Here is a 27,889-nt window from a genome sequence, read left to right on the forward strand (position 1 = left end):
AATAGGGAAGGTAGACAAGGATATGATAGGTGGAAGGGAAGGAGAATGGGAGGGAAATGGTAAAAGATGGAGGGAAGAAGCATCCCATCCCCGACAGTGGCCAATCCAAGCCTCAAGAACCTTGCAACCCCCTACCTCCCCCCCCCCCCAAAAAAAAACTTAATTCTTAATAATGTTCAATGGACTTTTCCCTCAGGAATCTGTCCAAACCCCCTTTAAATTCCGTAAGGCCAGCTGCTGTCACTACATTTTCCGGCAATGAGTTCCAGAATCTAACTACACGCTAAGTAAAGAAAAACTTTCTCCTATTTGTTTTAAATCTACCATATTCTAGCTTCATCTTGTGTCCCCTGGTTTTGTTGTTGTTTGAAAGTGTAAACAAACGCTTCACATCTGTCCGCTCTATTCCGCTTTTTATCTTGTAGACTTCTATCATATCACCCCTCAGCCGCCTTTTCTCCAAGCTGAAGAGCCCTAACTTTCTCAGCCTTTCCTCATAGGGAATTCGTTCCATTCCCTTTATCATTTTCGTCGCCCTTCTCTGCACCTTCTCTAATTCCTTTATATCTTTTTTGAGATGCGGCGACCAGAATTGGACACAATATTCTAGGTGCGATTGCACCATGGAGCGATACAACGACATTATAACGTCCTCATGTTTGTTTTCCATCCCTTTCCTAATAATACTCAATATTCTGTGCGCTTTCTTAACTGCACATTGAGAAGAAGCTTTTAACGTCTTATGAACGATGACTCCCAGATCCCTTTCTAAGTCTGTGACTCCTAACGCGGAACCTTGCATGACATAGCTGTAATTCGGGTTCCCTTTACCCACATGCATCACTTTGCACTTGTCAACATTGAACTTCATCTGCCACTTGCACGCCCAATCTCCCAGTCTTGTGAGGTCCTCCTGTACTCTTTCACACTCCTCCTGCGACTTGACGACCCTGAATAGTTTTGTGTCATCTGCGAATTTAATTACCTTACTAATTACTCCCATCTCTAGATCATTTATAAATATGTTAAGAAGCAGGGGTCCCAGCACAGACCCCTGCAGGACCCCACTAACTACCCTTCTCCACTGAGAATACTGACCATTCAGTCCTACTCTCTGCTTCCTATCTTTCAACCAGTTCTTAATCCATAGTAATACCCTACCTCCGATCCCATGACTCTCCAGTTTCCTCTGGAGTCTTTCATGAGACACTTTGTGAAATGCCTTTTGAAAATCCAGATACACAATATCCACTGGGTCCCCATTGTCCACATGTTTGTTCACCCCCTCAAAAAAATGCAGTAGATTGGTGAGGCAAGACTTCCCTTCACTAAATCCGTGCTGACTTTGTCTCATCAGCCCATGAAGGATTGTTTTTTGGCTTTAATGGCTTCCTTTACCTTACTGCTTAGCCACGCCGGCTAACGTTTGGTCTTTTTTCCTCTTTTTCTAATACGCGGAATATATTTGTTCTGTACCTCTAGGATGGTGTTTTTGAAGCTGTCCTTGATTTCATCAAGAAATTTTATCTCCCTGGTGTGTACCAATGTTACATTAACCCAGTCTATATCTGGATAATTGAAATCACCCATTATTATTACATTGCCCATTTTATTCGCTTCCCTAATTTCCTTTGACATTGCTGCGTCCGTCCGCTTGTCCTGGCCAGGCGGACGGTAGTACACTGCTATCACTATTTGTTTCCCCTTTTCATGTGGAATTTCGATCCACAAAGATTCCAATAGGGGTTTTGTATCCTGCAATATTTGCAGCCTATCTGAGTCCAGGTTCTCATTAACATACAGTGCTACGCCTCCACCAATCCTGTCTACCCTATCACTACGATATAATTTGTAGCCCGGTATGACTGTGTCCCACTGGTTATGTTCCTTCCACTAGGTCTCCGTGATGCCATATATTATCCAGTTTTTCATTGTGTGCAATGTATTCCAGATCTCCCATCTTATCTCTCAGGCTCCTTGCATTTGCGTATAGACATTTCAATGCATGCTTGTTGCTTAGTTTTATATCCTGTTTAATACATGGCATTATTAATATGTTATCCTGTGTCTGGTTATTATTAATTTTACTTAAGGCCATCTGATCCACTATGGTTTCTTTGACATCCTTACTTACAAGGAACTTATTCTTCCCTGTTTGGGTGATATCCTCAAAAGATACCCTATCCTGAACCAATGCGCTTTTGAGCGACTGTCTGCCTTCCCACATTTCTAGTTTAAAAGCTGTTCTAGTTCCTTTTTAAATGTTGACGCCAGCAGCCTGGTCCCACTCTGGTTAAGATGAAGCCCATCAGATCGGAATAGGCTCTCCCTTCCCCAGAATGCTGCCCAGTTCCTGACAAATCCAAACCCCTCATCCCCGCACCATTGTCTCATCCACGCATTAAGACTCTGGATCTCTGCCTGTCGCTTGGGCCTTGCGCGTGGAACATGTAGTATTTCAGAAAATGCTACCCTAGAAGATCTGGATTTGAGCTTCCTTCCTAAAAGCCTAAATTTGGCTTCCAGAACCTCTCTCCCACATTTTCCTACGTCATTGGTACCCACAGCCCACAGGTCAAGCAAGCCCTCCCCCTTTCTCATGTTTATGTAGTCTTTAAACTACCCGACTGCATACAATTAGCCCCTCCTCCCACGTGGTGCTAAGATCCCTCCTGGAATCCTGTTAAGGTAGGTTACTCAGAGAACTCCTTCCAGTCAGCCCAGCCCCCAAACACAGGAATCACAGTTATTAGAGCAAAAGAAAAAAAGAAAAAAGTTCCCAGTAGAAATAGAGCACAGATTGCAGTTTTTAACAGACAGAAAGTTTTAAAGAGGACACACCCTAGTATAACAACAGCGTTTTTTTTTTCTTTTTTGTGAAAGTTTAGATAGATGAATTACAGATTCATAAAAGATTTTAGATCACTTGGCAGCTTCTGCCAACAAACAAACCAAACCAGCTCAGAGTCCTCTGCTCAGCCCACAGGTCAAGCAAACATTAGTTGCCAGTAGAATGTAGATTTATATATATATGTAAGATACTTTTATTATTATTTTTTTAATTTTAATGAATTTAATGCCTCCAGTAATTTCCACAATATTTCATTTACATAAACCAATAAGGTCTTTCAGATCAGTATCACTTAAAATTTTGATGCACCAACATTCAAAATGGTTTGATTAGAAGAACATAGGTCATCAATTTTTTATTTGATTGGACCCATCTTGTGCAATGATCTTCCTATGTTGTTAAGACTAACTGATAAGCTTGATCAGCTATACAACAACGATTGGACAGCACAAACGGAATCCATATATTATCTCTCAGAATGGGACAAAAGATGCAGACACATACTAGATGAAATAGCACCCTTACAAATAAGAACATCACGTAGACACAACTCAATACTGTGGTTCAATGAGGAATTGAAAAAACTAAAAACACAATCTAGGAAACTGGAACGCGCATGGAAAAAAAAAGACGAAAACACACTCAACGCATGGAAACAACTACAAAGGAAATACAAATACGCAATAAGACAGACCAAAAGGTCGTTCTACAAAACTAAAATTGGGCCGGACTACAAAAACATGAAGAAACTATATCATCTCGTGAACAAACTACTAGACACAACCAATACTGACATCCCATCTGCAGACAACCTTGCTAAATATTTCAATGAAAAAATCGTAAACTTACGCAAAACCCTACCTTAGAACAACATGGACATAGAAAACTGGACACCTGCCCCAGCTACCTAATACAATCTGCCCCCCACCGCTTCATAACACATGTCACATCCCACTTAAACTTCATACTTCAGCAGGGTATCTACCCTAAAGAAAAAGGCAACATCCTGCTCACCCCAATACCAAAAGACACCAAGAAAAAAAATAAAACGACATTACCAACTACCGCCCAGTAGCATCTATCCCATTAGCAGTTAAACTAATGGAAGGACTGGTGACCAAACAACTCAATGACTACATAAACAAATTCACTATACTACATGAGTCACAATCAGGATTTCGACCCCTACACAGAACCGAAACAGTACTACTCACTCTCCTCACCAAATTCAAGCAGGAAATAGCAATAGGCAAGAACATTCTCCTCCTCCAGTTTGACATGCCAAGTGCATTCAATATGATTAACCATAACATACTGCTAAAACTCCTAGAATACTTCGGAATCAGTGGTGGCACTCTCAATTGGATAAAGGGTTTTCTAACCACAAGAACATATCAAGTGAAATAAAAAACAAACATATTGTCACCGTGAAAACCAGGCTGCGGAGTACCGCAAGGATCACCACTATCACCGATCCTTTTCAACCTCATGATGACTACACTAGTCAAGACCTTATCCATCCAAGGCCTTAACCCATTTATCTATGCTGATGACATTACATTATACATCCCCTACAAACATGATCTGGCAGAAATCACCAACGAAATCAAGCTAAGCTTAAACATTATGAACTCATAGGCAAAGGCATTCCAACTAAAACTCAATACAGAAAAAAACACACTGTCTCATCATCTCATCCCAATACAATACATACAAACCCACAAACATTAACACCCCAGGATACACCCTCCCTATCTCAGAGAGCCTGAAAATTCTCGGAGTAACAATCGACCATAATCTATCACTAGAGACCCAAGCGAAATCCACCATAAAGAAAATGTTTTTCTCAATGTGGAAACTCAAACGCGTGAAACCATTCTTCCCGAGGGAAATATTTTGTAACCTGATACAGTCAATGGTACTAAGCCACGCAGATTACTGTAATGGAATCTATGCAGGATGCAAGGATCAAATCATAAAGAATCTTCAGACCGCCCAAAACACAGCAGCTAGGCTTATATTTGGAAAAACGCGTTTTGACAGCGCCAAACCACTCCGAGAAAAATTGCATTGGCTACCAATCAATGAATGTATCACTTTCAAAATCTGCACGATTGTTCATAAAATTATTTACGGCGAGGCACCGGGATACATGACAAGAGAGACCTGTTCAGAAGAGCATACCCCACCGACCCAACATAAAAATACCTGGACACTTGCGACCAAAGACTGTAACGGACATTACCTGACTCTTATTCCCCCTTTCCCTCTCTAAGTTCCCCCCAATTGTACCTACCATACATGTACCTCATTCTACCACAATATCACTTTTGTATTCATTCATACCATGTATTTGTTCAGACCGGAATTGGCTAACGCCATTAACGGCAATATGTAAGCCACATTGAGCCTGCAAAAAGATGGGAAAATGTGGGATACAAATGTAACAAATAAATAAATAAGTTTAAAAAGTCTTTAAAGACTCACTTGTATCATTGTGCTTTTAATGTGATGGCCTGATCAGTTACATTGAATGGAGAAAATATAAGTAATAGACTGTTAGTTATGTTTTATTGTATACTGAAGTTATGTGTGTTTGAATATTGTGAATGATCTTTGTAAACTACTAAGAATTGTAGATTATGTGGTCTATCAATTTTATAAATAAAAAAACCTTCGAAAGCTAATCAAGAAATGTATTAAGTTATGTCCAATAAAAAAGGTATCATCTTATTTTCTTTTCCATGTTTTATTTTGTTTGATTTCTATTGATAAATAAAAAACAATCTCTAAAGATTCTTGGGCAGCTGCACTTACATCCCTGCAGCATTACATCCAGGCACTTACATTCCTGCAGCATTTACCGCAGGGATGTAAGTGTCACAAAGAGATAGCATCTTCATCTTATCAACCAGATGATAAAAGACCAGACACCTACTACCAAAGTGCCATCAGAGATACAGAACTACAGATCATCAGTGACAACTTGGCACCACCTGGGAACTTTCATACAAGACTTCCCTGGAAGACAAGGAACTTCTTCAGCAGAGCCATCACTGAGCCAATGACCCACACCACAAATAGATGAGGACACTGTAAATTGTTGTCCACTCCAGAGACTCAAAGACTTTTCTCTCTCTTTTGTGTTGTTTGTGTTGTCTGTCTCTTGTTTCAGCTCCTTTGAGACTGCAAGAGAGAAGTCACCAGAGCAACAGTGAACTGGAGACAAGCAAGACGCTGTCATGTTTGAGATACAGATATAAATGAACTTTTGTATGCTTATAATGTTTATAGTTTAAGAAGTTAAATAGTGGTGTTTACTGATACCAGGCAGGGAGTGTCCTGCCCCCATATTCATGGACTTTGAATGGAACCAGGACTACTACTACCTAATAACAGAGTCTCATACTCTTCCTGTAGGAGGCATTGTTGTGTATATTTAGTATGAATATTATTTGTTTTCAATTGCTTTGTCTGTGTATAGTTAGCACTGTGTACTAGGGCTGCTAACCCTATAGTTTGCAATTCCTGTGATTGACTCCTTCTGAGAGCATATCCTTGCTCTCTGTGTGTATTGTGAGCTTTCCCTATTGGCTGTTAGCTCTGAGCTAGGGCCAGCCCTCCCTCTGTGCCCCTGGGGGCTGTGTGAGAGAGCCCCAGTCTTCCTAACATGCCTTTATGATCAGCAGCTCTTCTAAGGGCTGATCCTTCCTTATTGTACTGTGATTCCATCAACATTCTTCACCTTTTTCCCAAGGCATTTTCCCAGGTTATTTTCCCAAGTTTATCCACACTTTCCCTTTGACTATTACAGTTTTTCCTCTCAGCTGGGCTGAGGTTCTGGCAATCTCCTTGCCTCCGCAGTGGCTAAACACAGACTATTTGCAGAAGGCTGTAATTCTTCCAAGCAACTGAACTGTAAATTGCTTTTCTTTGTTTGCTATGATTGCTACATTAAAGAAGAATTGGATTAAGAATTAAGAATCTACTGGTAAAGTTTTTACTTGGGAATGTTTTAGCTGCCTGTTGAAGCTTTGTCATTTCACCTAACCTAGAACATCACACCCACACCTAGGGGTCCTTTAACGGCCCATTACACTCCTCCATCAAAATGGCTGCCACAACCTCTAGTAGCAGTCTCGTGGTACTAGCAGTAGCACTGCAAGACTAGAGGTTGTGACAGCCATTTTGGTATAGGAGCCATGCAAGTGATAGTGCCTAAATGTTACTTTGCAAATGCCATCTTATGCCATTTTTGCAGTCAGTGCTCTACATTTTAGCACCTACATTTATAGAATTGTCTGCTTATTTGTATTGTGTTAACATTGCAAATAGCATATTGTGCCATTACGTGTACTGTTAGTTGAATATTTTAGTGCTGTAATTGTCTGTTGTCTATGTCTGGATTATTATTGCTACCACATTGGGTGAATATTTGTTTTTAAAGGGGGTAAATAAATCTTAATAGGATGAATAACAAGTCCATGGATTGTTCAGCCTACAGTGGGTATGTGTGGGAGTGAAATATAAATTCCCCATGTATACTTTTCTGAAACAGCCCTGTCAGTGTCCAGGCTTCACCTTCAGCATTGCCTATTTTCATACTTCATGGGGCACAATTCTCAAAGCATCCTTTTCCATGGGTGAACATCCAGTAGGCCCATAAATGGAATCTGAGAGGGAAATTTGCTGCAGAGTGTTCTTTTTAAAATTGTTCTGGCTACTACCATGGGGAGGGATGATTTTGCAGGTGTAAAACTATGAAGAAAAAATAAAAAAGAAGCACATGAAATTTCAAAATGAAATAACTGTGTGTACTGCTGGCATCCTGCCCCAGCACTACCATCTAGCACCACCCATTTTTTGCTATGAGGAAAAGAGAATAGGCAATAGTTTGAAAAGAATGTTTTCCAGGGTTTAACCTTTGTTTATCCACAGAAATTCCTTGAAAATTGCCCTGTGGGAGGGTTATAGTATGACCAGGGCTTTTTTTGAGGGGGTACTTAGGGGTACTGAGTACCGGCACCTTTTCTATTGTCTACTATTGTCTGCTAAAATTGACCCAGGGTCCCCAAGTTTTAATGAAAGATCTCAGGCTCTACACACCAATTCTGCCTTGTCATAGATTCTGTGACTGGTTACAGGGAACCTGGCTATTGTTGGGTGGGTCCCTCAGTGATCACCCCGCCCCTGAAGGGTAGCATTTGAGTACCAGCACCTTTTTTGCTAGAAAAAACACACTGAGTATAACACACTACCTAACTTATGTGACAAGTGTGTGTGTGTGTAAGTTACAATATTTTTTCCTTGGGATGGTATGCACATACCTGATGGAAAATGCACATACACATTTATACCTGCTATTAGAAATGTGTAAATTTGCCAGTTTATTTTGCACCCATATGTGAATAATTTATAAAATATACACATAATTTCAAACTGCAAGCATACCCTCATGAATGCTTTCCTCTAAGTTATATAAACTTATGTGTATACAGCCTATATATGCTTACAACACTGTTCAAATACTCTTGGCAATTTTAGAAACAGATGTGTCCATGTGTAAAATATAGGTTGGTCCATGACAAAATCTTTCAATCTTACCCTCCATAACACAAGATCAAATTTCCAGTATGAACAAAAGAATGTGCTAAGTCAACTTAATGATAGAGAAGCCTTAAGCATTCATTTAAAATAATTTGGGTAATGATCCTTAATACATCCATTACAATAAATTTATTACTTTTAGTTAACATAAGTATCATTAGTAATTAGGGAAACAAGATTCATGTTGCCCACTGGCTCACAGAATGCTGATGCTGGATTGTGTTGCACTGAATCTGGGCATCAGCCAAAGACCTACTTGCTTGCAAACTTTTTAGCAAGGTTATTAAGGTTATTCTTATATAAATTGATAGTATGTGCTCTCTATGCCCTTTATCTTCACTATTTTGTTTACTCAGGCTTCACATATGTTTTCAGAAAAAGTTAAGTAAAGAGGTGTGGTAGCCGTGTTAGTCCACTCTTAAAGGTTATCAATAGAAATCAAACAAAATAAAACATGGAAAAGAAAATAAGATGATACCTTTTTTATTGGACATAACTTAATACATTTCTTGATTAGCTTTCGAAGGTTGCCCTTCTTTGTCAGATCGGAAATAAGCAAATGTGGTAGCAGATAGTATATATAAGAGAAACATCAAAGCATTACTTTGACAGTCTGACAGAGTGGGAGGGTGGGGGTATGCATGGGGACATCAAAGCATTACATTGATATTCTAATAGGATGGGTGTGGGTAGGTGAGAGGAGGGTGATAAACAGAGAAATACAACTTTATGGTTTATAATGGGCTAGAAAACCCAGATCCTTATTAAGTCCTGTCTGTTGGATGTCAAAATATTCAATCTTTGAAGTCAGAATGATTGAATATTTTGACACCCAACAGACAGGACTTAATAAGAATCTGGGTTTTGTAGCCCATTATAAACCATAAAGTTGTATTTCTCTGTTTATTTCTCTGTTTATCACCCTCCTCTCACCTACCCACACCCATCCTATTAGAATATCAATGTAATGCTTTGATGTCCCCATGCATACCCCCACCCTCCCACTCTGTCAGACTGTCAAAGTAATGCTTTGATGTTTCTCTTATATATACTATCTGCTACCACATTTGCTTATTTCCGATCTGACGAAGAAGGTCAACCTTCGAAAGCTAATCAAGAAATGTATTAAGTTATGTCCAATAAATAAAGATATCATCTTATTTTCTTTTCCATGTTTTATTTTGTTTGATTTCTATTGATAACCAGAAAAAGTTTAAAATGTATTGTTCCATGTTGCATTCAATTGACAGGATTATAACTAATTATTCTGTATTAAGGGGCCCTTTTAGTAAAAGCATAGCACACACTAACAACATTAGTGAGAAATAAGGGCCAGATTCTATATATGGTGCCTGAAAAATCCACGCAGAAAACATTTCCCCCTAAGCACATTCTATAAGTGGCACCTAGATTTTAGCACAGTATATAGAATATGCTTAGTTGATATCCCTGCGCCTAAATCTACTTGCCTCCATTGACACCTATGGAAATATGGTGTAAATCCTGGCGTACACATTTAGGCTCAGAGGGCCATATTCTGTAAGTGTGCTTAAATTTTGGAATGTCCATCTCTTGAGCGGCAGTCGTTACAGTCGACACAATTTATCCCAAATGACAAAATCTTCATGTCCCTCTCACCCAAACTGAATAGGCTGTCACGGTCGTATCAGTTGGCCAGAGATATTAGGAAGATGTCTTATTTGGAAACCCTAGCACAACAGTGGCAGAGAGAGCTGGTCGAAGATTTCTCGAGTTCACAGTTGCAGTTGGTATTTCAGGAGCTTCCTAGGGTCACCCCAAATGCTGCCCTTCTAGATATTCAGTATAAAATAGAGCACAGGATATATATAACACATAGGTATATATAACACATAGGAAGGGGTGGCGTATGGATCTCTGGGAGATGACACATGTAACAAATGTAAAACATCCCCAGGCACATATATACACTCATTTATGGAGCGCATGACCCTTTCCCAACTGTGGACCCATGCCTTACAGGTTATTGAACAGACCTCGCAGTGTTCATTTAATTTGACGTACCGGGTGTTGTTGCTGGGAGATGGGTTTCCTCTGATTCAGGGGGGTTTCACTGAGGCACAGTATAGATTTGTCCTACTGTCCGCCTTACTGGTTAAAAAGTGTATACTGCAATCTTGGGTGGAAGTGGAGGGACCCTCTCTTAGGGTATGGCATTTTGCTGTGAAAGAAATGGCAGAGTGGATCTCTCGTCAGTTTAAAGAGGCAACATCCTTGCATAAGAGATAGTACCAGGATTTATGGCAGTGATACGTTGTCCTTCCTATCCAGGGGGGGGGGGAGATTCGGAGGGAAGCGTAGATCCACCCGAACTCACTATGACGTAGGTTCCTTTTTCTTTCTTTCTTTCTTTCTGTTTTTTCTTTCTTTCTTATCATTATTATTATTTGGGGTGTAATAATGGAAAACTCTTTAGATCAGAGTGGAGTAGAGATAGCTTTGTACATTAAAATGATTGGGGCGTAAAGAAAACTTATATGCTAGTATAACCATATCTGGAATTTATTGTTGTATTGAGGGTTATTATTCAGATGTTCTTTACTCTTCTGTGGATTGTTCACTCTATTCTGAGATAATAAAGATATATTTTAAAAAAAGAATTTAGACACACTGCATTATAGAATATGCTTAACGATTTGTGTGCGTAAATTCTAATTATTGCCAATTAATGCTCATTATTGTTTGTTAAGTGCAGTTAACAATGCTGATTGGCTTGTTAGTCAATGAAGTTACTCACGTTATTATAGAATATGCTTGGATTTTAGTGCAGAACGCTAGGCACGTTATATAGAATCCAGGGGTGTCATGTGGCCCATAGGTATAAAATAGGACACCCATCATTTAACACGTGCTAATGACTGTTATTGCGCACTAAGCATTAATAAAAAGGGACCCTTAATATAAAACAATTACCCTCTGTTTACTAAGCTGCGCTAGCAGCTGGCAGTGCACTAATGCTAACACAGCCTACGTTTTTTGAAACCTGAAGTTTAGTCACAGCACACAATATTTTACTCTGTTGGCATTTGCATTACAAAGGTCACCGATTTTTGGGTTGGTTTTTTTTCCACATACCTTGCAAAGTGTCTGGATGAGTTTAGGTACACTGATATCTACACCCATCTGAACTGATTTGACTCCTGAGGCATGCTCCCCCACACCAAAACCCAGATCTGCATCTAGTCTGACAAATAAAATTGTTTTTTTTCACCCTTGAGTTGTATTTATTAATTTATTTATTAATTTATTAATTTATTTATTTATTATATTTGTATCCCGCACTTTCCCACTAAAAGCAGGCTCAATGCGGCTTACATAGTAATAGGTAACACAGAATTTTGTTATGTAAAGTAGGAAATTAAGTATCCTATATAATAATTCTCACCTCCAACGTTCTAATGTGCCTGGTACCGTGGCTCCCTCGGAGGTGGTCTGCTAGGCAGTTTAGAATGCACTGACATCAGTGATGTCACTGACAGCTGATTCTAAGGCAAGGGGAGGAGTAGGGAAACACGCGGAGTGTGTTTCCCTACTCCACCCCCTGCCTGGGAAACAGCTGTCAGTGCCCCCCCTCGGCGCAACACCCAAGCCCCTGCCCTGCAAAACCGCGAGCCAGGCAGGGGGAGGAGTAGGGAAACACATGGAGCATGTTTCCCTACTCCTCCCCCTGCCTACCAATCAGCTCTCAGTGCCCCCCCCCTCGGCGCAACACTCAAGCCCCTCCGCCCCGGCGCAGCACCCAGTCCCCTACCCCCCCCCCTCGATGCATCACCCAAGACCCTCCCACCAGCGCATCAACAAAGCCCCTACCCCCCCCCCCCCCCCCCCTCTCGGGCACATCAACTCCCTTGCCACCTGCAGCCACCAATATTAACGCTGTCCGGCCGCTGCTGCTTCTCCTGTGGAGCAGCAGTGGCTGGTACAAAAAGAAAAAAGCCAAAAAAAGATTTTTAACCTGAAACGCGGCTCCGTAGACAGCCATCTGGCATTGGCTGTCGTCACTGCAGCTGCTCCTCCTGTCCCCTCCACGTCACTGCCCCTGCAGGAAGACCCCGGAGGAGCGCAGCAACGTCAGAGGGGAGAGGAGGAGCGGATGCAGAGATGACAGCCAATGCCAGATGGCTGTCTACGGAGCCGTGTTTCAGGTTTAAAATCTTTTTTGGGGCTTTTTTCTTTTTGTACCGGCCGCTGCTGCTCAACAGGAAACACAGCAGCGGCAGGACAGCGTTAGTATTGGCGGCTGCGGGTGGCGAGGGGATTGATGTGCCCAAGAGGGGGGTAGGAGCTTGGGTGATGCACGGGGGGGGTAGGGGTTTGGGTGATGCGCTGAGGGGGGAGGGGAGGGTCGCTGGACATGGGTGGCTGGAGGGGGCAGGGGGGGGGGAGGGTCGCTGGACATGGGTGGCTGCAGGGGGAAAGGAGGGTCACTGGACATGGATGGCTGCAGGGGGGGCAGGGAAGAGGGAGGTGGGGAGGGGGCCCTGAGACCAGATGGGTGGCTGCAGGGGAGGGCAGGGGAGACAGAAGGGATGCTGCAGGGGGGGCAGGGGGAGAGGAGGGTCACTGGACATGGGTGGCTGCAGGGGGGGGCAAGGGAGAGAGATGGGTCGCTGGACATAGGTGGCTACAGGGGGGGCAAGGGGAAAGGAGAGGAGGGTCGCTGGACATGGGTGGCTGCAGGGGGGCAGGGGAGAGGAGGGTCGCTGGACATGGGTAGCTGCAGGGGGAGAGGAGAGTCGCTGGACATGGGTGGCTGCAGGGGGAGCAGGGGAGAGAGGAGGGCCGCTGCACATGCGTGGCTGCAGGGGCAGAGGAAGGTTGGTGGGGAGGGGGTCCTGAGACCAGATGGGTGGCTGCAGGGGGGGCAGGGGAGACAGGAAGGACGCTGCAGGGGGGGGATTACCTTGCTAGTGCCCATTTCATTGCCTACCGAAACGGGCCTTTTATACTAGTAGCATAATAATAAGATGGATGGGTAGTAATAGCATGGATAGGTAGGAAGAGACAGGTGATAGAGAGAGAAAGGTAAGGTGGGAGATAGAGTCTGGGTCAATGTCGTTTTCTCTTCAGTAATATGTAAGGTAGATGGGTTCAAGTGATTAATCTGGGTCTTTTGGGTAGGCTTGTAATTGTATCGGTCCTCCCCTACTTTCAGTTTTGCTCTTTTTTTCCCAGTGTTTTTGAAAGGCCACAACTTCTCAGAAATTATGTGGATCTCATTTATTTGTATTAACTAGGCACAACTTGCAGTCATGCTGTGCTCCTGGAGGACTGTAAGTAGCAGGCTTGAGAAAGAGGTCAGAAAGATGGAATGTCAACATTCTTTGTTGAGGATACATATATGGCCATTTGTTAATGCATGGCATGGGCAATTTCTTGAGTATTTTTATGCTGGAAGCATGTAGAGCATCCTTAGTTGGCTACCTTTTTAAGTCAATCTTTATACCTGCAAGATTATACAAAGTGTGAGGGTTGTTGGAGGAGGGGATGGATGAAGGCAGTTTCTTCCTGTATGCAGGGATGAGTGTATGTGGGTATGTGATGCGATGGTGGAAGCATTCCAGATAAAGATTTTAAGATCGCACACAAATGTGATTTTGTAATCTTTTCTGTAAATGCTGACTTTCCCTGACATGAGTGGAGGAGTGGCGTAATGGTTAGGGTGGTGGACTCTGGTCCTGAGGAACTGAGTTCATTCCCACTTCAGGCACAGCTCCTTGTGACTCTGGGCAAGTCACTTAACCCTCCATTGCCCCAGGTTCAAAATAAGTACCTGTATATGTAAGCCGCATTGAGCCTGCCATGAGTGGGAAAGCATGGGGTACAAATGCAACTAAAATAAATTTGTGGTCTGTTTGACAACTGTGCTATTTTTTTTGCCCCATTGATATCTGCAGAACTGGGCACAGAACACAATCAAATGGTAAACAAGTAGCTACAGTCTTTCAAGTTTTGGAAGGCATTTTCTTTTATTTGTATTCCTTAATTTTTTTTTTATAGGAGATAGGTCAGGCAAGTGACTTAATTATCATAAAAGTAATAATGAGACTCATGCTTGGAATGAACTAGTTATGATTTCCTTTCATTATATGCTCATTTGCATTCTATTTGCCACCCTTCAGGCACCAGAACAGGCCAACTCCTGACAATGAAGGCAAATATCTATCTATATCTATATATTTATGGAAGAGAGAGAGAACATTTCTTTTAACAGTTTTCCTTAAAGAGATTAACAGATTTTGTAACTCTCACCTATATGTATTTGCTTGCCAACCCAAATTATTATTTAACTCAGCCTTCACTCTGGTCTTAACATAGCTGATGTAACTATTTTATTATTTTATTTATAATATTACTGCTACTACTACTAATCATTTCTATAGCGTTACTAGACTTACACAGTGCTGTACACATTATATACAGGTACTTTGTCCCTAGAGTGCTCACAATCTAAGTTTTTTTTACCTGGGCAATGGAGGGTTAAGGGGCCCTTTTACTAAGCTGCGTAAGCATCTACGCGGGCCCCCCCAATGTGCGCAAAAATAGAGTTACCGCACAGCTACTGTGTGGCTCTTGCGATAATTTCATTTTTGCCATGCGTCCAATACTCGCAGATGAAAAATAATTTTTATTTTCTGCTGCTCGTATCCGACACGTGCCAAGTGGCATTTGGCGCGCATAGGCCATTACCATCCGGTTACCGCATGAAACTTTACCGCTAGGTCAATGGCTAGCAGTAAGGTCTCAGACCCAAAATGGGCGTGAGGCAATTTTGATTTTGCTGCATGTCCATTTTCGGCAAAAAGTCTTAAAAGCATTTTTTACAGTTGCACTGAAAAATGATTATGCGCACGCCCAAAACCCACGCCTATAGTACCGCAGGCCATTTTTCAGCGCACCTTAGTAAAAGGACTCCTAAGTGACTTGCCTAAGTTTTGGTTAGTTTCAAGTGCTATTTTATAAAGATCACCCTGAGTTGAGCGCTCTTCATAGAATAGCACTTAGAGTCCTTTCACATGCCCAGTTTGAGCACTGGTGTAAATGCCGGCACCCAACACTTGACATTTGGACACTGGAATGGTGGTATTCTATAACTCTGTGCATAATTTTCTGGAATTCCCCTACCCCACCCCTGGCCACACCCCTTTTGAATTTCATGCTAAGGGATTTAGGCACATGAGGCTATAGAATAGGGCACAGGAAGATATGTGTGAATTAACTGCAATAATTGATTGCTGATGTCAATTTGTTGCTAGTTAATGGCGTATTAGCTAATTAATTTGCATATGCGTTTTTGATCCACGCACAAAGTTTAGTGCCCAAATGTATGCACCATATATAGAATCCGGGGGATAGTGTGCACTTTTTCCTGATAGGATGTACCTAGGGTTGCACATGCTCTCTAGAGTGAAAAGTGCACACTGTGTGCAATGAGGGCGTGCTATTAACAACATTCATAGGAAACAAAAAAAATTTAAGAAGGGTGTACTATTACCGATGGATAATATTCTTTTCAAATTTAAACCCATTTTCAGGATAGAATCAGACCATGTAAATTCTAAACAGCCACATTTTATCCAGATAATAAGAGACCAGGTTTGGGGAGGGGAGGGGGTGGAGAAGGAGACTGAGGTGACGATAATTATTTAGTGGTGATATTCATATCCATTTAATTTAGACCTGTTGAATAGAAAGACTCGATGAAACAGATAGTCACCAGCAAGGCCAGTCCTCATATGTACTGTATATTCAGCAGTGTCTTTAAACACATAAAATAAAACTCCAGAGCTGGTGTTCAACGTTAAGGGTTGCAATTCCAATTGAAAATCAGGTCCTATGTTTTCTTATTATATTTTTGGCTATAAACATTCTTTGTGCACCTTTGGACATTCAGTTCAATCAGAATCTGTTACTGTTGTGTAATAGTGCAATAGACCTTCATTCACAACTGCTATAGGTATTTCTCCTATTTGTATAACATTCTCAAGCCAACCTATTTGCCAAGAACCAGACTGTGACACCCTCCACGCGTATCCTAATTCCAATCAATAGCTTTAAATCAATCCAATAGAAAGATATCACTTTGGAGTCCTTTTACTAAGCTGTGGTACTGCATGGCATGCTTAGGCTTCCTGTGGTAATTTTTGCTTAAACACGTGCTACCCATGTGTTAAAATATTACATTTACTAGTAAAAAAGGCCAGTTTCTGACACAAATAAAATGGGTGCTAGTAAGGTTTTCCTCGGAGTGTGTATGTTTGAGAGAGTGCGTGTGAGAGTGACTGTGTGAGAGAGAGTGAATGTGTGAGTGTGTGTATGTGTGTGTGTGACAGAGAGAGAGTGAGTGTGGGTGCTAGTGTGTCTGTGAGAGAGTGTATATGTGAGAATGAGAGAGTGTGCGAGTGCGTATGTGAGCCACAGTGAGTGTGAGAGAGTGTGTTTCACACAGATACAGTGTGTGTGAAACAGAGTATGTGTGTGAGACAGAAAAAGTGTGAGAGAGTATGTGTGCGATACACAGACTCTCTGTGAGACCGAGAGTGTATGAGATCGAAAGAGTGTTTGAGAGTGACTGTATGACACATAGAGAGTGAATGTGATACAACGTGAGACAGAGTGTGTGGTAGACAGTGTATGAGAGTGAGAGAAAGACACTGACTGTGTGTGAGAGAGAGAGAGAGAGAGAGAGAGAGAGAGAGAGAGTGTATGTGACAGAGATACCTCCCCCCCTCCCTCTCTGGTCCCCCTCCCCCTCCCTCTCTGGTACCCCTCCTCCTCCTCTCAGGTCTCTGGACGCCCCTCCCCTCTGGTCTCAGGAACCCCTCCCCCCTCCTCTCCAGTCTCAGGACTCCCTCCCCCCTCCACTCTCATGTCTCAGGCCCCCCTCCCCTCTGGTCTCAGGACTCCCTCCCCCTCCCTGGTCTCAGGACATGCCCCTGCCGCCCTCGCCACCACACCCCCTCGAGGAGGAGGGGGAGGGGGTCCTGAGACCAGAGGGGAGGGGGTCCAGAGATCTGAGAGGAGGGGGAAGCAGCAGTGGCCGGAAATGGCAGCTGAAGTCGGACGAAGGAGGGAAGCGGCGGCGAACTCGGGGGGAGGCGTGAGCGACGGTGACCTCGGGGGGGGGAGCGGTGGCACCCTGGGGGGGGTAGAGGGGTGAGCTGCAGCGACCTCAGGGGGGGTGGCGAAGGACTGAAGCTGCTCCTCCAACGTTCCAATTTTACAAACGCAGCCAAAGACATTGGAACGTTGGGAGTGCAAATTATTATATTAGATTTTATAGCGCTGGGGGCAGATAGGTGCCTGGATGTCAGACTCCGAAGTGGATTTCAACAGCGCCTATCACAGCAGCACGGCCACGGAGGCCGAAGATGAATTTTAAACACCGCGGGGCGGCTGGCGGGGGTTTGGGGTCCCCCGCCGGCTGAAGAAGAAGTTTTTACGGCAGCGGCAGGTGGAAGCAGACCTCGGCTGTCGGGGGTTGGGGTCCCCCGCCAGCAAAAGTAAGAACGGCAGCGGGGGAGGGTTGATGGCGGTAGGGGGGTCCAGGGCAAAATCTGCGGGGGCCCAGGCCCCTGAGGCCCCACGCAGATACGCCCCTGTTACAAACCGTTACGAACCCTTCACTGAAGCCACGGAGTCAGCTTCAGAACGTTGGAGGTGCGTTTTATTATAGTAGAGATGGTGACTGGTTTATGAGCAAGTAATATATTTTGCCTTTGGTGCTGGCTGGCCTAATAGCAGATGCATGTTTAGCATGCTTTTTGGCTCATTTCAAAATGCTATTAACATCATGAAGGTGACTACATGTACCTCAAAAGGGCTTTTGAGGTTCATATCTACAGTTATGCATATGTATATTGATTTGCTGCCTAGAAGTTTGTTTGCTTTTTTTGTTTGTTTGTTTAGGATAGGCAAATTCCAAATAGGGATGTGCACAGAGAATCATTTTCAGTTCATTTTTGGTTCATTGAGCCTTTTTCCCAATTTTTGAATATTTCCAGTTTATTTCACTTATTCATGTTAAGAAAACATTTTCAACACATGCAAATCAAATTTGTGCATGTTGATATATATGTTAAAGCACATGAAATCAATTTTCTGTGCACCATTTTTTGTACTGTCCTTATATAGTTACCAGCTGATGTTCAAAGTGAGTTAACTGGCTGGGAATGGCTGCTGACCAGTTAATTTGCTTATCGGCGGCTATCCAGTCATTTTCAGCAACACTTCACTGGTTATCGTCACTGACTGGTTAGCAACGAAGTGCAAGCCGACTATGTTGGGAGTGTTTCAGGAATGCTTCAGGGGTGGAGACTAGTTTACTCCCGATATTCAGAGCTAATCGGCCAGTGTTAGCTCATTAATAAGACTGCAAAAATAGCAGTCCTATCTTTATGTGCTAATGAATGGCCAGTTGGCTCTGAATATTGAGTTAACTGGGCATGTGCTAGCTGATTTAAAAAATATTCATTGCCAGTGACTAGATATGGCCCACCATTGAATATCCAGGTTTAACACCACCTACGGACATTATCAGCACTGCCCACCACCGGCTGAATACCAGAGGGATAGACTTCATTCTTGGTCCTGTACCATTCTAAGTAGATGTACATTTAATGTATCATACTCAAGCTCTCTTCCAGCATGTGTTTACCTAACCTTTCAAACCTGTTCCATGCATAGTTTAATTCTGTGAAAATACTGAGCTCTACCTCTACCTCTACTGGTAGACTATTCCAGGCATCCATCACCTTCTCAGGAAAAAGATATGTTCTTCCATTTTCTGCCTTCAAATTAATGTTATGATTCATTTTTTTTTCTTGAATTTCCTTTTCTATAGAAATTATACTTCCTTATAGTTTATTGAAGTATAGAATCACATTCCCAAGTATCCCACTGATCAATTTATTTTCAATAGATTAGACAATTGACCATCACTTTCTGGGTTTAGTTGTTCAACCAATATCTCATTCAAGTAACATATTTGTGATCCAATTCAGTAGTAGTTAGTTTGTTGAGTGTGTAGCAAATGACAAAAGTCTTGCTAAAGTATATGTAGGTAATACCTGCTGCACCTCCATCATCTACTTTTGTCAGAAATTACGCAACTATTTTGCTTGACAGGATCTCTACTTACTTTAAAGATCAACAATGTTCCCACAGCCCAGTAGGATTATATATGTTCTACTCTAGTTCTCAGAACTTCTCCATCTCCACTTTTTGATTTTTTTTCAGTAAACTAAAAAGTATGCTATTAGGTCAAAAGACTTATGAATTCTTATTTGTGTCAGCATTGAATTTATTCCTTGCCCCCTCTGTAGTTATTCCTTTTTCCATGATTTATGTAAATATCAAGCAAAATAACATAGTTAGGAATTATAACTTTTTGCTAGTCATCCTTTTTCACTAAATTTTAACTATTCTCCCTTGGTTTTCTCTTTATATATCTAAGAAAGTTGCCCTTCTTTCTTCAGTGGTTAGGCAATATTTTTGGACTTTTTCTCATTTAAATGGCCTCTTTGCTTTGCTTTTCTTACTGTTCATCTCCATCTTTGTTCTTTTATATTTTCTGAATATTAATTCCTTTGCTCCTACATACATACTATTTCATTAACAATCCATGGGTGAGCTGTACTAGAAAGTTCACATTAGGGCACAGGGCCTTATTTTAATGCAATGGGATCCATTAATAATGCACACTAACGAGGCAGCACACATTTCAAATCTAACTTTGCATTTGTTTCTTTTTCATTCTCTCTTTGCTGAAAGGAAAATGGGGGAGACTTGTTGAAATCAGGAAACAGAAAGAAAGGATTAGGACTGTAGTCAATCAAGAATTGAAGCATCAAAGAATAGAAACTAGGCTATGAGCACCATGCTCTGGGAGCATGCAATGAGCCCATCAGAAGAGTGCAAAGAAATGGCTACAACTTAATCTAAATAGAAATCACATTTTCTAACAACCTAGAGAGAGAGAGAGAGAGAGAGATAAATATAGATATTTAGATATAGATATACAGATCTCTTTAGTGCTGTAGCATAAAAAACTCACAAAGCAGTTTTAGTGAAAATAATAAGCTTTGATGAACAAACCCAGAGACACACAAATAAAAAGTGATTTTTCTAAAGTATCATAGGGAGTCAGTGTCAGAGGTAAATCTTGAACTCATGTCCTAGAACTCTTTCTGAAACATACTACAAAATGTATCAGCTAAATCATATCTCCTCCTTGAAATGTCCCAAATCTAAAGTGCTGTGTGACATTGAAAGAGCTTTAGCCTTGGTTATATTTAATATAAATAAAATGCTGAGTGTGTTAATCTTGCAACCTGTCTGCTGTCTTCATCTAGCTTAGAAACCATATCCAAGTGAAATGTTCTGATTTGTGGTCTGATGTTTGCCTATAAGTACTGAATGAGATTGCTAGACTCAAGATAGGGCATGTGAGAAATATTAATTGATGTATGCCAGATTATATAACTTCAGGTTTTCATCAGGACAGTGATCTATTGGATCATCGGAAACATTGCTTTGGTGTCCAATCTGAATCTGGTGAAGATGTCTATTTTTCTGTGGAACTAGAATGTGAACTGTCACTGTGGGAAAAGGCCTTCCAAACTGCAACTTTCTTGGAAGTGGAAAGGATTCAAGTGAGTCATTTATAAAAGGAAATGTAGTTTTTGATTTTGATACGTTATAGAAGGCATGTGATATGCAAGAGGGGAGAAACATAATTATATAATCTCTTCAGAAATGTTTACTGAAAAATCTCAGTCTCCAGATATCAAGATCAAACTTCTCAGGACAATTCTGTTTGGTAGAGAATATCACACCATACCAGTTGTTTGGTACAGCACACTTGGACTACACTAATCCAGGCATTGGCAATTGTTTATTAAATTTGAGTCAACTAGCCACTGAGATATCTTTCACAATTTACCCTCTCTCACTCCTTCCCCTGGTGCCCAGGTCTATGGCAGCTACTTTATGACCTAAGGAACCATTTTACTAAGAAGCTCTGGTAAATGGGCTTAGCACGTCCTAACTCAAAACTTTATTATACAGTAACCCCCAAATTCAATATATTGCACAGAAATTGAAGCACATTCTATAGCAATGCGCATAACCTAATTGGTTAACAAGCCAATTAGTGCTGGTAATTGCCAATTAATAAGCAATTATTGTCACTAATTGGCATTAATTAGAATGTAAGTGCAGAGGTATTTCGGCATTTTCTATTACATGCTATGCATAAATTCTAAGTTGCTTAATTGAAAAGGGGGCATGGCCGTGGTCGTGGGTGTTTCTAAAATCTATGCGCATTGTTATAGAATATGCCCAGTCCATGCCTAATTTAGGCATTGGTATTTACACCAAGCTTTACTTGGGCGTAACTGCCTGCAACTAAATTTATTAACGTGGATGTATTCTATAAACCATGTGGAAATTTAGGCTTATTCTATAAAATACGCCTTCATTTAGGCGTAATTTATAGAATGTGCTTAGGCAAATTTCATTTCGGTGCCAAATATTTTGGCATGATATATAAAATCTAGTCCCAAGTCCATTTCTAGCTTGGCTGTAAATTTGGCCTTTTTCAATCATTTTATTTTCAGGCTATTTGCTAATGTGAGTAATACACATGGCAACTGAAAATAATTAACACAGGAGTACTTACCTCCTCAATTTAGACGGCAGTAAGGGCTTCCACGTTAACTCTGGATTATTCAGTTAGTGCATGACAATGTGAACATGCTACCTGAATAGCACTCCCATGCCCATTCTTTTTCCTGACATCTCCCCTCCAAAAATAAATAAATAAAATACTGCATGGTTAGCGCAAGCAAAATGGGAAAATTACTGTAAGATGCTGTAGCATGTCCTGTGGTAAGATTTTTTCACCTTATGTTTCACATATCACCATGATTCAATCCATCACTGGTTCCTCTCTCTATCGTTCTCCTGCACCCAGTCTCTCTTTTTCACTGTCATGTTCTCCCACATCCAGCCCTTACCCAGTTGCTCTCTCTCTCTCTCTCTCTCTCTCTCTCTCTCTCTCTCTCTCACTCTATCTGTCCCTCCAACATTCCTCTTTACTCCTTCCCCAGTTCTTAGATACCCTTTCAGCTAGCCTGAAAACCCATACCTCTCATCAGGGCTGCCGAGAGACTAGGCCGGGCCCGGGGCAAGGCTGCCCCCAAGGTTACCGCTGCTCCCCCCTCCACCCCCCGAGGTCGCCACCGCCGCTCCCCCCTCCACCTGCCCCCCTCCGTCTGCCACTGGGCTGGGCCTACTGCATTGAAATCACAGTGCCTCTCACCTCTGTGTGAAAGCTCTGCTGGCAGCAGATCACCTCCCCTCGGACCTCCTTCTCTCCTTGTGTCCTGCCCTCGCGGAAGTTACGTCAGACGAGGGCGTGGCACAGGGAGGGAAGGAGGCCCGAAGGGAAGCGATCTGCTGCCTGCAGAGCTTTCACACAGAGGTGTGAGGTGCTGTAATTTCAATGCAGGGGGTCCGGTCTGGTGGCAGACGGTCGATGACGGAGGGTGGGTGGGACTGCGGCGCCGGGCCCTCCTTGGAGGCCCAAGCCCGGGGAATTTTGTCCCCCCTGCCCCCCTCTTGGCAGCTATGCCTCTCACCTTCTAGATACACTCCTCATCTTCCACTTCTACTCCAACTCCTACCTTGCAGGCACCACTCACCCCACCCATCACCTCCTAGGTACACCCTCAGGCAGACAGCAAATTTTATTTACCTTACCATTGTTGTGCATTGCTACCATTGAAGAAAGACTGCATCTCTCTTGCATCTGTTGTGACTCTCATTAGGTTTAAATGGCAGTGCACACACTGATGCAGTCTTGTGAGCCTTGCTCTGGGTATTTCTGCACCAAATGGCTTAAACCTAATGAAAGTCAGGATGGATGAAAATTGGATGCAGCTTTTCTATGCTCGGGTCAAGTTTTAGTAAGAATGGGTAATAAATTGAGTTTGGTGGGTTCTAAATCTTTGGGCTCATGACACTAGGGAATCAACCATTTTGGTTTTGTGGGTGTGATTATTATTTTTTTTTTTTGTTACATTTGTACCCTGTGCTTTCCCACTCATGGCAGGCTCAATGTGGCTTATATGGGGCAATGGAGAGTTAAGTGACTTGCCTAGAGTCACAAGGAGCTGACTGTGCCTGAAGTGAGAATTGAACTCAGTTCCTCAGGACCAAAGTCCACCACCCTAACCACTAGGCCACTCCTCCACTTAAAAAACAAAAAATAAAACAGACATAAGTGAACCAGAAAAACCATGATACTAAGAGAATTGAGAAGAATGAGTAAGTTGTGACCACCTCAGACTTTTCAATTGGGAGTAAGCTTTTATGTAAGAAAACTAGATAAAGTGGTAAAGGAGAAGACTAAAAGGTTTGCATTGCCAATAGAAGTGTCACTACCAAATAACCATTTAGTACAACATGTTGGAGACAGAAAATCCTCAAGTAGCAGGAAATGTAATTGCAAACTAAGAAAATGAAGCAGAAGGAAAAAGATAATACCCGGTCATTTTAGGTATCACTGGCTTGATCAAAAAAAATGTTTAAGTATATCTGGATATTTTGCCTGTATGTAGATTCCCCTAATTCCCTGTAGCAAATTTTCAAAGATTTGGTGGCCAAATTTGCTAATTCAGGGGCAATTATATGACCAGATTGTCATATATTTGAATATATTTCCATATTAAATTAAGTTTGTGGGTATCTTTTATAAACAAGTAATTTGTTGGGGGTTTATATGGGCAATTACTTTATTTGGTTTATTTATTGGGAAATGGAGATTTCAGCAAATGGTACTGAAAAGGGAGGAGGGTGATAGAGAACACATAAAGGAGAAAGAATCTGGGAGAAGAAGAAGCGAGGGAATTTCAGTCGAAGAAAAGTGGATCTCAGAGGAGGCAAATGAAGAAGGGATTCCATGTAAGAAAGTAAAGGGAGAGGAGGATAGGACAATCAGGAAATAGAGGAAGTGGAGAAAAAGGGGATTCAATACCAGGGAAAGGGATCTGGGATCAATAGAAGAAAGAACAGCCCGCAAACATCCTTCCTCCCAGCATCTACTCCTTCTCTCATTCATTCTCCCCTTTCCCCCCTACCTTCCCCAATCCTTGAACCTCTCAGTTGCTTGCTGATGTCCTCCTGCTGCCATCACAATCCTGATTATTTCTTGGTCAATATTCAGCCAGTGATGATCAGTATTTTTTAAGTATTGATAGTCCCTGGCTGAACTACATTCTATATTCAATGCCAGGCAATTTCTGGGCACTGGTATTGAATATCTGGTCATGACTGGACAAGTGTGGGACATCGGCACTTATGTAAGTCCCGGCCGATATTCAGCCAGGATCCGAATAATACACTTCTGGATCACTAAGATTTTCCTTTCTATTGCTGCTGACAGTGCTGCTGAATTGCTGCACGAGGATGCCATCTTTTTGCACATACTGATTTTCACCAAGGAGGTGAAGTGAATTGTTTACACCACATGGTCATCATAGCCCCTGACACAGCCTCTGTGTGTGCAAAACACGGCCAGCATTTTAATCTTAGACTTCATATGAATAAAGCATTTCCAAAGGGACTTTTCCTTGTGTGATATGCTTTTTCGCATATTGCCACATGGTGTTTGCTGATCGGTTGGCTGCTCTTTTGTTCTCTCTGTGGATTAGCTTGTTTTTATAACCACGTGCATACATAAAGGAATTATTCAAGCCAATCAGCTTCTTCTCAAAGAAAGTTGTTTGTGACCCCTGAGGCAGGCGCTTTGGCGCCGAAACACGGACCTTGTCGGGTCCTTGATATGAATATTCTGAATAAACTGTTTTTTAAAATATTATCTCCCTATTGGTTTGCGCATTTGTCAGCCTCTACTTTTGCTGTTTTGCTTTGACTCTCCGTGGAGGCTCCTCCTGTCTTCTTGAGCATGCTAATGCTTGTGCTAATGCTAATGGCTAGAAATTAAATAGGAAAAGCCCTTTTTGACAGCCACACTAGTAATGGGCTTAGGGTGTGCTAAACCCATTTCTTAGCACAGCTATAATGAGGTATAATAAACTTACTACAGTATTACCAACTGAGACAAGCATACTTGAAGAGAACAGACCTAGGCAAGATAAATGTTTGGCCTGAATTAAGCTCTGCACAGCAGCAACAGAAATTTCCTTAAAATGAGAGCATAGCAGTTTAAAGACTGTACCCACATCTCTCTCCTTTCCCTTAGATTAGGTTTCTTACCTTCCCTATCCAAATCCAATTCCTCTGAATTCCACCTTTTTTTAATGAGTAAAGGTGGCTAAAGTTTCATTACTAAGCTAAAACTACATTTGGAAAAATTACATTTGATTCACCCCTAAAGGCAGTGATCAAATTTTTTGTAAGCTAAAAAAATATGACTCAACCTGCTCTGATTTAGTACATAAGTATTTGCCATACCGGGATAGACCGAAGGTCCATCAAGCCCAGCATCCTGTTTCCAACAGGAGCCAATTCAGATGAAAAGTACCTGGCAAGATCCCAAAACAGTACAATACATTTTATGCTGCTTATTTTGTTGAACTAGTAACGTATTTAGCAGAGTAAAAAGGTCATATTGAAATGTTTTGGATCAATAACTTTTCACTTTTCTATTGAATAATCTTTTGTTGTCTGATATTTTCAGTGCAAAACATATGCTTGTGTGGTGGAGAGTCACCTTATGGGTCTTACCATTGATTTTGGCATGGGCTTTGTCTGCTTTGATGCTGCAACCAAGGTAAAGTTCATAAATCTATTCTCAATGTGATGCTATTGTTTATGCCTTTGGATTTATAATATTAGACTGGTGTGCTACAGAGTATCACCCAAAAGTGAAATATTACAAATACAACATTGTCTTTCAGAATCTATTAAGAATTTCAACACAAGCCATATTCCTTCTATTATGTTGCTGTTTTATTTTTTTCTTCCTTTTAAGATCAACATGGGCTACTGTTAGATATGTTGTTTTACTATTAACCCCAGTTATTATTTTATTGTTCTTATTGCATAAAATGGGAACTGTGCTAAAATGGCACAAATTAAGTGATTAGTTATCAAAGTGGACTACTGTTAAGTCAGGTTATTTTATCACAAGTTGGGTTAATTTAGCACAGGATCCCATTTTATGCAGTGAGACCCTGCACTAAAATAAACGGACTTGTGCTAAAATAACCCGGCTAAACAGTAGCCCACTCTGATAATTTCCTCCCTTAGTGGTAAAATAAACTGTCTTAGTAGTAGCCCACATTGATAACTATGCCGCTAACCCTAGGATTCTATATATTGTGCCGAGATTTCTGCTCAGAAATCGATGCATATTCTATAACAATGCACATAACTTAATTAGATAACAAGCTAATCAGCACTGATAATTAGATGGTAACAAGCAATTATCAGCACAAATTGACATTAATTAGAATTGACACGCACTACTTGCTAAGTGTATTCTGTAACATGGTGCACATAAATTCTAAGTCACGTGGAGGGGCATAATCAAACAGGGATGACCATCTCTAAGGGTAACCATCTCTAAGGACGTCCCGGTGAAGGGGCGGGGGAAACCCGTATTATCGAATCAAGATGGGCGTCCATCTTTCGTTTCGATAATACGGTCGGGGACACCCAAATCTCAACATTTAGGTCGACCTTAGAGATGGTCATCCCCGGTTTTCAGCGAAAATGGAAACCGAGGACGCCCACCTCAACAATGACCAAATCCAAGTCATTTGGTCGTGGGAGGACTCAGCATTCGTAGTGCACTGGTCCCCCTGACATGCCAGGACACCAACCGGGCACTGCAGTGGATTAACTGATGCACTAACTGAATAGAAAAAGGCATGCAGTGGTCACTAACCACCTCCCACCCTGAAAAATACATATTTAAAAACTTTTGTCTTTTTTTTTAGAGTATAGGTGAAGGATGTCCTTTGCTATGCCTCCATGACTGCAGTTGAGGACGTCCTTCGCTATTTATTTATTTATTTAGATTTTGCTCACACCTTTTTCAGTAGTAGCTCAAGGTGAGTTACATTCAGGTACACTGGATATTTCTATGCCTCCATCCCTGCAACAGCAGTTGAGGATGTCCTTTGATATGCCTCTGTCCCTGCGAAGGCAGTTGAAGACATCCTTCAGTTGAAGACGTCCTTTGCTATGACAGTTGAGGATGTCCAAAATGTGGATGTTTTTGTGAGAAGAACGTCCATGCTTGCTATGCCTCCAACATCCCCTTTATTTATTTGGATTTTGGATCATGAGTAGCAATAGTGGGATTTGAACCTGCCACCTCTGGATTGCAAAACCAGTGCTCTAACCACTAGGCCACTCCTC

At 41.8% G+C, this 27,889-nt stretch overlaps 1 protein-coding gene across 1 annotated transcript in view; it reads left to right on the forward strand.

The window, feature by feature from the left end:
• Window positions 1-27,889, forward strand: part of SNTG1 (syntrophin gamma 1) — a 734,999-nt gene that overhangs the window by 653,564 nt on the left and 53,546 nt on the right. Inside the window, exons 15-16 of the mRNA XM_030214286.1 lie at window positions 20,998-21,150; window positions 26,202-26,294. Of these exons, the coding sequence (XP_030070146.1) occupies window positions 20,998-21,150; window positions 26,202-26,294 (246 nt within the window). The remainder of the gene's footprint in view (window positions 1-20,997; window positions 21,151-26,201; window positions 26,295-27,889) is intronic.

Source organism: Microcaecilia unicolor, chromosome 1 (assembly GCF_901765095.1).
Source record: "Microcaecilia unicolor chromosome 1, aMicUni1.1, whole genome shotgun sequence".
Classification (NCBI taxonomy): domain Eukaryota; kingdom Metazoa; phylum Chordata; class Amphibia; order Gymnophiona; family Siphonopidae; genus Microcaecilia; species Microcaecilia unicolor.